The following is a 12,554-nucleotide window of genomic DNA, read 5'->3' as shown; positions in this document are numbered from 1 at the left end:
TACTAAATCTCTTGTTAAATGCTGAAAGTATTAAGTAACTTTGAGCTATGGTTTAATGCATTTTTTTGTTGCAGGGATCCATTAACATTAATGATAAAACCATACCTCAGCCACCAATTCTCCAGCTGTCTGTGGAGAAACTAAACAGGGATGGCGCCTTCTTAATGGATGCTGGCACTGTAAGTGACTTAGTTATATAGTTCTTTAACTCCTGTTTTCACCAGTCTTCTATTCAACAATCATAGTTGGTTTTAAGAATTTGATGTTACTCTTAATTTGCCAAAAATAATGCAGAACTGCTTTCCTATTGAGGCCAACCATTAAAAGTTAAGATTTCATTATGGAAATACTTTCATTATAGCTTTATTCTTTTAGCAGTGCAAATTTTTGCTCACAATGAAAAACCCTGCTTCCTGGAGATACAGCTGACCCAGCATATGGTTTAGATGCTGATTTGTTGAGTAGGTTTATAGATTATTTATAGTCAGAACACAAAAACAGTGTTTGGCCTTACAACTTATGTGGATGAGGGGGTGGTAGTGGGATAACTTAAGTTTAGTGATGTGCTGGATTGACCTATGCACGTCTCATTGAGATGGTGAGCAATTTTCTTCAATCTTTGCCACTTAGTTAAAGAAGAGTGTTTAATGAAAGGTTAACAGAAAATTATTTATGAATAAAAGCAAAATATTTGGATGCTGAATAAAAACAGAAAATGCTGGAAAAACTCAGCAGGTCTGGCAGCATCTGTGGAGAGGGAAGCTGAGCTATGTTTTGAGTCCATTACGACTTTTCTTTGGAACTATAACATTATTTATGAATATAAGTATTGTTAGAATCCAAAGTTAAAGGACTGTTCTCCTCATTTTAATTGCTCTGTTAAATACTAACCATGATTATTCCCCTGATCCAAATGACTTGGCCTGCGCAAAAAAGGTTGTAAGCAATTTAACTCTTCGAGCCCATTCAGCCAATCAAGTGGATCTGTACCTAAAATCCATTTACATGCCTTCATTCCATATCTTATTACAATCTCACCTAACAAAAATCTATTGATCTGAGTCTTGACATTTCAGTTGGCCCAGCATTCACAGCCTTTTTGGTAGTATTCCAGATGTGTGAAAAAGTGCTTCCCGAATTCGCTTCTGAATAGCCTAGTTCTAATTTTAAGTTCACTTGTTCTGGTTGGCCCACCAGATGAAATCATTTCTGTGCCTACCTTATTGAAACCTTTTATCATTTTAAACACCTTAATCAGCTCTCACAAACCATCTAAACTCTAGGGAATACAAGCCAGGTTTATGAACCCTGTCCTAATAAATTACCCTTTAAACTCTGATAAACTTCAGGTGAATTTGCACTATACCCAAGGCCAAATAATCTTCCTGAGATGCAGTGCCTAAATTGAACCCTTTATTCCAGATAGGATCTGACCACAGCTCCACCATTGAAGCATTACTTCCTCATTTTTATATTACAATGAACTTGAGATAATGATCAACATTCCAGTAGATATTTTGATTACTCTGTACTTCTTGTGATTTGTGCCCCCTAAATACTTTTGCTTCCCCACAGCTCATAGTCACATGCCATTTAAAAAAAAATTGTGATTTGGCTTTCTCAAATCAAAAGTGGAAATCCTCTGTTTCCCACATTGAAATACATCTAATTTTGTTTTTCCTGCTCACTTATTTTGCTTGTGTTCCTTTGCAACTTTCTGCTTCTATGGACATAACTTACTTTGCCTCTTAACTTAGTATCGTCCGCACGTAGGGACATGTAACTCTCCACCTCAGTGACTTGGATGAAGATATACATGGTAACAAGCTGAGGTTCCAGTGCTCATACCACTTGTTACATCCTGTTCGTCAGAGAATGAACCCTTTATCCCTACTCTTTCTCCCACCTCAGCTAATTACCAAATAATGTCACATGGTTACCTTCAATTCTACGCGCGCTCTTTTTTTTTGCTAATCTTTTTGATAATTTATAAAATGCCTTTGGAAGTTCATTTAGACAATATCCATAGACAGTCCCCAATCAACTAAGCTAACAGCCTCCTGAAAAAGTTCACGTAGGGTCAGATTTGACCCATCCCAAATCAATGATTAGCTGATACCTGTCCATGTTGTTACTTGGTGTTTCTAACTCGTGTTGTGAATGCTTTACAGCATAGTTCGTTGAGATGTCACTGCAGACTTTTGTTTCCGCATCAACAGTTTAGGTCAGAATATAGTTGACTTTTGTATGTGTGAGATTTTAAAGGAATCCTAAACATTGTCATTGATCAGTGTTGGATTGAGGGGCTACTGTAGTTGTAATGTGTACAGGATAGATTGATCCTACATATACTGAAAATCATAGCCCAATGTTGAAATGAGTAATACTCACTATAATTTTAGTTTTTGAATAAATTAATTTTGCATAGGGAGGCTAAGTTACATTTGGACTGCAAAAAATACCACATTCGTGAAAATGTAATACTTTCAAGAGCAAAGCTGATTTTCATGGTTTTTACTAAGTTTGTGTACATAATTTTAATTTGTGTGAGTGCGGTAAAAATTTCAGAGTGCAGCTTTTGTGAAAAAAATAGTATTTTTATGTTGATCAAGGTGAGGGATGCATTTATGGAAAGCACTGTTCTTCCTGGCCAGTATAAAGATTTGATTAGGTGTACTGTGCAAGGTGAAACTTGTTATTGAACAAGGTGTCTCTAGTCTAGTCAAACTTCATAAATGCACCCTGTTACTTAGTTGGGAATTTTTCTATTTGGCCTCTGAGGGAAACTGTTGCTTTTGTTAAGTTTTGTGCCACTTTGAAATCTTCATTTAAAACTCCTCCAAACATGTTTCACTAAGAATCCTTGCAGCTGATGTGGATAGTTTCATCAGTCTGTGTTAATTCAAACCTAGGTTGGGGTGGAAAACTAGTGTGGTAGCTCTGAGTGCCACCCAGTCCATGATTATAGCTTGAAGTTAATTTTTAATAATTCTTGAAAAAAATCCAATATTTTCTGTCTTTCAGGCACTCTATCTTTGGGTTGGAAAAAGGTGTTGTCCAAACTTTGTGAGCCAAGTTCTTGGTGCTTCCAATTATGTTTCCATACCACAAAACATGGTAGGTCAAGTATATAAAAACATTACAACTAAAATCCATTCTCCTTGTCTCTGTGGGTGCCTTATGACCTCTTTCTATGCTGAAGATGCTATATAAATGCAAGCTGCAACAGTCTTAAGTTTTTATAGAGTCCATTTCATAATGGCTGTGTGCTCTTCATTCCCGAGGTTTGAACTATTGCCAGAATGTCAACATATTTTTTTCCCCCTTTCTCAGTAGCTATTTCAGGATCTGATGTCATTGCAGACTGTTTTTGTATTTATCTCGATGCTTATCTCTATTAAACAGACACAGCTTCCAGAACTGGACACTGCTGAATCTGAGCGAACTAGAACCTTTATCTCCTGGTTGCGGGAACAAAGACCATTCTTTCCTGTGCTCCATGTAATCAAGTAAGTGATGCAATTCACTGTACCTGTTACCTAATATTTACAGTGCAGAAACATTCAGCCAAGCATGTCCATGCTGGTGCTTGAGCTCTACATGAGCTTGCTTCCACCATTTTTCTAACCCCATCAACATATCCTTCTATTCATTTTCTCCCTCTAGTATGTAAAAGGAAATTAGATAAATACATTTGTGCTAATTGCCTCAACCACTCCATTGTAGCGAATTCCACATGCTTACCACCGCCTACATAAAAAGTTTTTCCTGAATTCCTTATTGAATTTATTAGTGACTGTCTTTATATTTATGGCCCCCTAGTTCTAGTCTCACCTTCCAGCTTTGCCCAGTAGAAATACCTACTATACATCTACCTTATCAAACCCTTCCATGTTCCTAAAGACCCACTGTCAGGTCATCCTTCAGAACTTTCTTTTCTGGAACAAAGCCTGTTCATTCTTTTCTGATAGGTTTGATCTTTCCTGTCAAGTGTAACTCCTCAGTTCTGATTTCTTTCTAGCATTTTTTTTTAATGTGGATTATTTTTTAATGGGACGAAATTTGAACTTTAAGACACTAGGCTTAAATATAAAATCCCTTCTCAAAACTTCAGTATACTTTACTGATGCTGCTACTTATTGCTTTTAATATATTTTTTAGAGAGTTGGTAACCATTTATCAAAATGCCACATTCAATTGATCCACTAATCAAACAATAATTCACAATGGCTGCGCTTAACTATTCCACTGTATTGAATATGCTTTTTTGAATTAATATTTAACAGTAAAGAACAATTTATTGTAATCTATTTTCTCAGCTGTTCACTTATTGGAATAGAAATGATGTATGGGTATTTGTGAAATATACAATCAAATGTACAATGTTCGAAGTGTAAATCCAGCTTCAACTTTAATAGTTAGCTTTTGTCCAGTACAAGTGCCAGCAAAATCACAGAATTGTTACAGTGCAGAAGGAGGCCATTCGGCCTGTCATTCTGTACCGGCCCTCCGAATGAGTATCATGACGTAGTGTCATTCTCCTGCATTTTCCCTGTACCTTGCACATTTGTTTCTATTCAAATAATTATCTAATGCCCTCTTAAATGCCTCGATTGAATTTACCTCCTTCACACTTCCAGGCAGTGCATTCCAGACTCGAACCACTCACTGCGAAAAAAAATTTTCTCGGATCACATTTTGCTTCTTTCGCAAATCACTTTAAATCTGTGCCCTCTCGTTCTCGACCCTTTTACGAATGGGAACAGTTTCTCCCTATCTACTCTATTCAGCCTCCTCGTGATTTTGAACACCTCTATCAAATCTCCTTTTAGCCTTCTCTCCAAGAACAGACCCACCCTCTCCAACCTATCTTCATAACTGAAGTTTCTCATCCCTGGAACCATTCTTGTAAACTACTTCTGCACTCTCTCCAATGCAATCACATCCTTCCTATAATGTGACTTGTACACAATACTCCAGTTGGGGTCTAATTAGTGTCTTATATAAGCTCAGCATAACCTCCCTGCTCTTGTACTCTATGCCCTTATTAATAAAGCCCAAGATACTGTATGCTTTGTTGACTGCTCTCTCCACTTGTCCTGCCACCTTCAATGATCTATGCACATATACTCCCAGGCCCCTTTGGTCCTGCACCCTCTTAAAAATGCATCACCTCACACTTCTCCACATTGAACTTCATCTGCCCCTATCTGCCCACTCCACCAACTTGTCTGTCCTTTTGAAGTTCTATACCGTTGTCCTCACAGTTTGCAATACTTACAAATAATTGGGAACCCTTTAGTGTACCTTTTATAAAACTTTATAATCATCTTGCAGGGCAATTCCTACAATTCTAGGACTCCTTTGCTTTCTGTGTTCTTAATGTTGTCTTTGCTTTACACTTATCTTGTCTTTCTCTCCCAGATTCCTTGTCTGTTAACATGAGTCTTTGACTCATTGTGGCACTTTACCATCACCAAATTTAAAAGGTTTTTCAACTTTGAAGGGAAGATGGAAAGGTGTGCACCCATGTCCATATTCGCTGTAATCTGTGTATATACTTCTTGCAGATGTCAACTGTACAGCATTGAGAACTAATTTTCACTTTTTTCCCCAAATCTCCTTTTCGGCACTATGTAGTTGACGCTATTTATAGTACCCATAAAACCATTGCTAAGATTGGGTAACTCAGCTGGAGCTCTCTTGGTGTGAATGACAGTCCTATCAAGCCCTGCAGCTAATTTTTAAAGGCATTCTTAGGTTATTGTTAAATCCCCAACCATCAACATCCTGGAGATCACCATTGTCCAGAAATTTAACTGGACCAGACTCATGAATACTGTGGCTGCGTGAGCAAGCCAGAGGCTGGGAATTCTGCAGTGAGTAACTCTCCTCCAGACTTCCCACTTGCAGTGAGTAACTCTCCTCCAGACTCCCCACTTGCAGTGCAGCTTCAACAACACTCAAGCTTGCCATCATCCAGGTCAAAGCAGCCTGCTTACCTGGCACCCCATCCACCATCTTAAACATTAACTCCTCGACCACCGTCATTCTGGCTGTAGTATGTACCTTCTACTGCAGCAGTTCACCGAGGCTTCTTCGAAAGCACTTACAAAACCCTTGACCCCCTACTGCATAGAAGAACAAGGGCAGCAGGCACATAAACGCCGCCACCTGAAAGTTTCCCCCAAGTCACATACCTTCCACACTTAGAAATCCCATTCTTTCATCGCTGAATCAATATCATGAAACCCCCTCCTTTAAAACACTGAATGTAGCTACACCACAGATTGCAGCGATTCAAGACAACAGCTCGGTGCCACCTTGTCAAGGGCAACTCCAGATGAGTAATGAAAGTGCTGGACTTGCCAGTGACTCCAAAGCCCATGAACGCATTTTTTAAAAAACCTATGCAGAATAGGTTTATTCGGGAATAATTGACCTGGTCAAGGTATTTGTTTGTTTAAGCTCCAAAGAAACTTGACACCATCCGAGACAAAGCAATTTGCTTAATTGGCACTTCACCCACTAGCCTAAACAGCGCTCTCTGATCATCAACAGTAGCTACAGTGTGGTACTATCTATAGGATGTATTGCTGGAACTTGTCAAGGGTTCTTCAGCAGCACCTCCCAAACCCATGACCTCCTAAACCCATGACCTCCACCACCTTGAAGGAGAAAGATAACAGATGCATAGGAGCACCAAAACAAAAACAGAATTACCTGGAAAAACTCAGCAGGTCTGGCAGCATCGGCGGAGAAGAAAAGAGTTGACATTTCGCGTCCTCATGACCCTTCAACAGAACTAAAGCATAGGAGCACTATCATTTTCAGACTCCACTCCTAAGTTGCACACTATCCTGACTTGAACATGTATCATTTTTCTTGCTTGTTGCTGGGTCAAAATACCAGAATTCTAACAGCATTGTGGGAGCTCCTCAACACAGAGACTGCAGCAATTTAAGAAGGTGGCCCATCACTGTCTTTTCAAGGGCTATTAGCGAAGGGAAATCAATGATTTAAATGTCTTTTTCAGAACATGCACATCCCAAGAATTAATCGAAAAAGACTTGTCTAAAATTGTCACTGATTTTCAACCAGTCATGCATTTCAGCGTGTAAAATCTCTACATATAATTAGGTATTCGGCAAATGCAGAAGTTTACTATCTACGAAAGAAACAGCAGACAGTGTATTGAATGCAGAAAAAAAATTTGGAGGTGGAGTGGTATGGAGGAACTCTTGGGACTGAAATACTTTGTGTTTTGTAACTTGCTTTACTACGAACAACCCTGAAGTGAGCAATTGATCATGTAACAGACAAAATTCCTCTTAACATGTTTTGAACTGGATCTCGAGTATAGCAAAACTTTTATATATGACATTTGCAGTTTCCACTTCAGAGAAAATGGCAATTGTTTTGCTGTCTCAGGAAATACCCAAGAGTGGGGCTTTTATATGATTTGAGCGTGGCTAGGAGGGGGGTGTCATGACTTTTAGAAAGTTTGGGAGGTTTAATTTTCTAAAAGAAGCAATAGCATGTTCTTGGACACATCTTGGAAGCCTATGGTGCATACACTATTGACCTTGGATAGTTAAAGAAACTTACAATTCCTTTTGCAGTAGTGTTTAGGATCTGTTGGTTTTGAAATCCTGAAAGTACCAAACCAAGCAAAGCTGCATCTTACTCCAATGCAATGTTCAAGTACCAATTTTACAGATATTTGATCATCCCAAAATGCAAGTCTTTTTTTTTTGTTCAGTGCATGGACTTGCATCAATGTCCATGAAAGACACAAGTCTCTTGTGACTACTGGAATGGTAAAAGGTGAACAAGGCGGATCTTGGTCTTTTTTCATCCAGCACCCTGTATAAATATTAAGATCCCCAGATTTACTTCGAAGCTCATTTTTTAAGCTATTAGAATAAACTTGTTTGTATACCTGAGCACTTCAAAAATCCTGTTTAAAATGTTATATGTATAAATATTGCAGGTTAACATTAGTAACTGAGCTTTTTCACTTATTTCCTTGACACAGGGATGAGAGCCCTCTTAAGGCCAGCTTCCTACAGAACATGGTTGAAGATCGAACAGAGTCAGCATTGTCTTATTATGAGTTCCTACTTCACATACAACAGCAAGTGAACAAATGATCCACAAAAGAAATGCAAGCTTCAGCTGGGTGGAGACAGCTCGTGTTGGTACAAGGGGTACCAGTATTTATGTGCGAAATTAAAATAATTAAATATTGGTATCCTTGTAAATCAAACATTCTAGCTTTCATTGAGCCAATCTACATTTTCCACACAGAATGGAAATATATTTAATAGGTTGGATGACAAAACATTATAAATAGTGAAGCCATTTTTTGTTAACATTTTGAAGGTTTGCCTAGTTAAACCTAGCTCATACAGTTGTGAAAACCTAGGTGTTCTGTTCATGAGATTTGGGTTTCTACATTTGGGAGTGTGGGGCTGTTTTTAAATGTCACACACTTGTGTAATGCATGGTTCAAATGTTCTGTAGTAAAAGCTGTGGAAACTAGAGGAAATCATCACTGTGTAGAGTTTGGTGTAAATTTCTGATTTCAAATCAAGCAATGGTTGAATGTCGTCTCCCTCCCCCACACCCGCCCTCCCGAAGAACAGACACAATATTACAGGAGATGCTTGTAAAGAATATGAAAATGTAACTGAAATTTTATCCCTATTTCTGTATTTGTGGTCTTTACACCTGGAAATTTAGAGATATGGCAGACTTGAAGTCATTGTTTGTAATCTTATATGTCGATAAAGACGTTTTTCGATTCTGGTCTTGTCACCAAAAATTTCTTCTCCTGTATCATTGTATCTGGTCTTGAATCAGCTAGATATGACCACATTCAATGTAACATTATCTTAAATTAGCTATATTTTTCTAGTTTCTCCTGCTTTTTTACTAGGAAAATACAGATTTATGCAAAAGTGACTTATTTATGTAATTCACAACATATGGTAAAGTGTGATTTATATTGATGTTGCTGTATTGCTAATATTACCACATCTTTGTGCTTGGAGTATCATGTGCATCATCTTTTTAAATTTGTCTTGATATTTAAGTTTGAATGATTCTAATATGCTAATAGGCAGAGCCCGTAACATTGTCTACCATGTCTGATATTTCTACTTGAAGAGAACAAAACACTTTTGAAATCATTGGGGACATATGTATTTTACAGACATGCTTTTTAATACAGAATTGTTTAAATTAGTGAACAAATTGATGCTGCAAAACCTGCTGTAACAGTATCTGGGACCACAAATAGTCATTTGAAAGTCCATACACTATAAAATGTAATCTGTAAATAGTAAATTGCATTTTGTAAAGTAGTGTATAAAATTGTAACAAATTAAATCCTAATTCTCTTAAAAATGTCTAATCCTGAGGCCTTGTGTTCTACAATTCCTTACTTTTTCAGTGGGGTGGTGGTGGGGATTGGGGGGGAGGCTTGGAGCGCATGATAGTGCATAAACTTCTACTCAGCAGTTTGTACCTACCCTTTCGAAATTATTGAAAAGACCATTAGTAACGTGAACTGTACCTCAATAGATTTGTTTGTTGTGAGAGGTGGGTGTGGGTAGAATTTGCAAAGTGAAACTTCCTGTGAAACGACTGTCTGACTCACAGCTGAGTTTGGTAGTGATGGAAGATGACTGAATGATAAAAGTAGGGTAAGAAAACAAATTGTTCCAAGCCTAGCAGTTTCTGGGTTTGAAATGGCTTAAAACTAAAGACATGTAACTGCATTTCTCACATGTCTATTTAATATAGTCTTCTGACTCTATTCTTCAAATAAACACATTCAAATTAAAGTTACATATCATGAGTTGAGGGACCTTTCAGTCCTCATGAGCACTTTTGCATTTTGGGTAGCTTAGTGGGATGTTACTGGCAATTGTTTTACCAAGGTTAGACATTTCATTAAATTAACCCTTGTTATTGGCAGGAGCATAAAATATTTGGATAAATTGTACTGACCTAATTGGAAAGTTAGATTTCCAGAGCTTATTACCTGCAGCTCAACAAATAGTACAACTATTAAAGTTGGTGGACATAAATGGCAAACTTCTGGGCGCTGATACTATCTGGGAGACTGTTGTTTACAGTTTGCCATTGGTACTTTGCCTTTTTGGATTGGTGAGGAACATTCAAATGCAGTTAGAACAGCTTTTATATTTTGAGACAGTTGGCTCTTGTGATGGATGAAGTCATTGTGCTTCAGAGTACAACCATATATATCACTGAGATTTGGTTATAAACCTTTGTGCTGATGTGTGTATTAAGCCCAAGGAAATATCCAAAGTCCAAATTTCATGGTCAGAACTACCTTATCTGAGGAACTATCCAGTATCTGAGGTTTTTCATTAAATTTTATTTGATTTTTAGTATGCCGGGCAATGTGCTTTGTAGGGAAGAATCTAGGATCTGTCTGGGGTAAGTGTTACACAGCAAACTTTTGGCAGTAAATGTCCTCTGGACTGAATTCAGCCTGCCCTCTGTGGACTACAAAGTGTAACCTAAATGGAGCTCTAATTGCAGAATTTTATTGAATAAAGCAATATGCTTTGACATGCAAATCGGTTCTTTGGAAAATATCCAATAACTTGCAGGATAATTAACACTTTGCCAATAGTGTTAGTGTAACATTTGATGGCAACCATTTCAATTGATATGGTCAGTTTACACTCGTCGTACATTTGGATATTCCTGCTATATTTTGCAGATTTGACTGGGGTCAGATTAAGATTTTAGGGGGTAAAAAGCTGTTATTCCCAAGAAAAGAACCTGTTATGCTTTTCAATCTGTCATTATGATTGTTTCCTTATATTTTTACAAGTAATGTAAACATGCAGTGCACAAATTATTTGGAACTCTGATTCCAGAAGAATTTGCAGGGTTTATTATTTTTGCATGTGTAGTGATGTAGGCCCATCACTTTTGCCAAAGTGGCTAACTTTTTTCAGAAAAATGAGAAGTGCATTTAAAATTTTAAGAAGGGGATCTGTTGAACAAACTAAACAAACTCAGGGCAAAACCCTTGGTTCAGATGGATTGTATCCACATATTTTAAAATAATGTAGGGAAGACATAGCAGAAGTATTACTACTGACATTTAGTAATTTGTTAGAAAAAGATGTAGCGCCACAGAACTGGTGGATAAGTCCTATATTGGTAAGAAGGGGGACAGCATTATGGACCAATTAGCTTAATGTCAGTATTATGAAAAATAATGGAATCCTCACTAAAGGAGAGAATAAAAGAACATCTAGGAATGAGACATATGATGAATAGTCAACATTAGTTTTCAAAAGGAAAAATCTTGCTTGACCAACCTTATTGAATTTTTTAAGGAGGTAACAGGAAATACAATGGTAACGCAGTAGATGTAACTTATCTAGATTTTCAAAAAACCTTTGATAAGGTGCACGATAATAAACTAATGAATAAGGTGAGCGAATGTGGAGTCGGGACAAATGGCAGAATGGATTGCTAGCTAGCTTCAAGAGAGTGGGAATAAAGGGTAGTTATTCAGAGTGGCAGAAGGTAGGGAGATGGGTGGGGAGAAGGATAAGCGGTGGGCACACTGCTGTTCACAATTTACGATTTGGATTTTGGAATCAAAACGACAATTTCTAAATTTGCAGATGATACCAAATTTGGCGGGTGGGGGATAGTCAATACTGAACGACTGCAACAAATTACAGGAGGACATTAATAAACTTGCAGGATGAGCAAATCATTTTCAAATGAGGTTCAACAAAGATAAATGTGAGGTATTACGTTTTGGCAGGAAGAATAAGGAGGTCACGTCACTTGGTGCAAGTGTAGGTGGGGAAGAGGCACAAAGGGATCTGAGTACAAATACATCAATCACTAAAAGTTGCATCTCAAGTTAGCAAGGCCATTAAAAAAGCAAACCAAGCACTCTGGTTTATTTCTAGATGGAGAGAATTGAAAAGTAAGGAAAGGTATGCTAAGCTTGTATTGAACCTTTGTTAGGTCACACTTAGAGTACTGGATACAATATAGCAAGGATAGAGAGGCACTGGAGAAGGTGCAGAGAAGATTTACAAGGATGATAGCAGAAATGCATGGTTAGTAAAGGATGATCAGGCTGAGGGGTGAGCTAATGGGGTCACAGTATTTAAAATTGTGTAAGATTTTGGTAGAGTGGATACAGAGAGAATGTTTCCTCTTGTGGGAAGAGCCATAACTAGAATATAAGATAGTCACCAAGAAACCCAATAGGGAATTCAGAAGAAACTTCTTTACCCAAATAGTAGACAGGATGAGGAACTCCCTACCACGAGGAGTAGTTGAAGCAAATAGCATAGATGCATTTAAGGGAAAAGACAAGCATTTGAGGGAGAAGAGAATAGATGGTTACAATGGACAGATTTGCATGAGGCTCAAATGGAGCATAAACACCGACATAGACTGGTTGGGCCAGATGGCCTGTTTGTGTGCTGTATATCCAATGTAATCCTATGTAAAAATAAAAATCCTCCCCATTC

The 12,554-nt window shown here is 37.8% G+C and overlaps 1 protein-coding gene across 2 annotated transcripts in view; it reads left to right on the top strand.

Moving 5' to 3' along the window:
• sec24a (SEC24 homolog A, COPII coat complex component) overlaps positions 1–9,411 on the top strand; it is a 60,376-nt gene extending 50,965 nt beyond the window's left edge. For both annotated transcript variants that reach the window (XM_078550942.1, XM_078550943.1), the window contains exons 20-23: positions 75–179; positions 3,025–3,117; positions 3,406–3,509; positions 8,039–9,411. In XM_078550942.1, coding sequence (XP_078407068.1) covers positions 75–179; positions 3,025–3,117; positions 3,406–3,509; positions 8,039–8,153 — 417 coding nt within the window. In that variant the 3' untranslated portion in view covers positions 8,154–9,411. The remainder of the gene's footprint in view (positions 1–74; positions 180–3,024; positions 3,118–3,405; positions 3,510–8,038) is intronic.
• Positions 9,412–12,554: the final 3,143 nt, after the last annotated feature.

Source organism: Cetorhinus maximus, chromosome 10 (assembly GCF_964194155.1).
Source record: "Cetorhinus maximus chromosome 10, sCetMax3.hap1.1, whole genome shotgun sequence".
Lineage (NCBI taxonomy): Eukaryota > Metazoa > Chordata > Chondrichthyes > Lamniformes > Cetorhinidae > Cetorhinus > Cetorhinus maximus.
The sequence above is the reverse complement of the archived record's forward strand: the minus strand, read 5'-3'. Positions and strand labels throughout refer to the sequence as shown.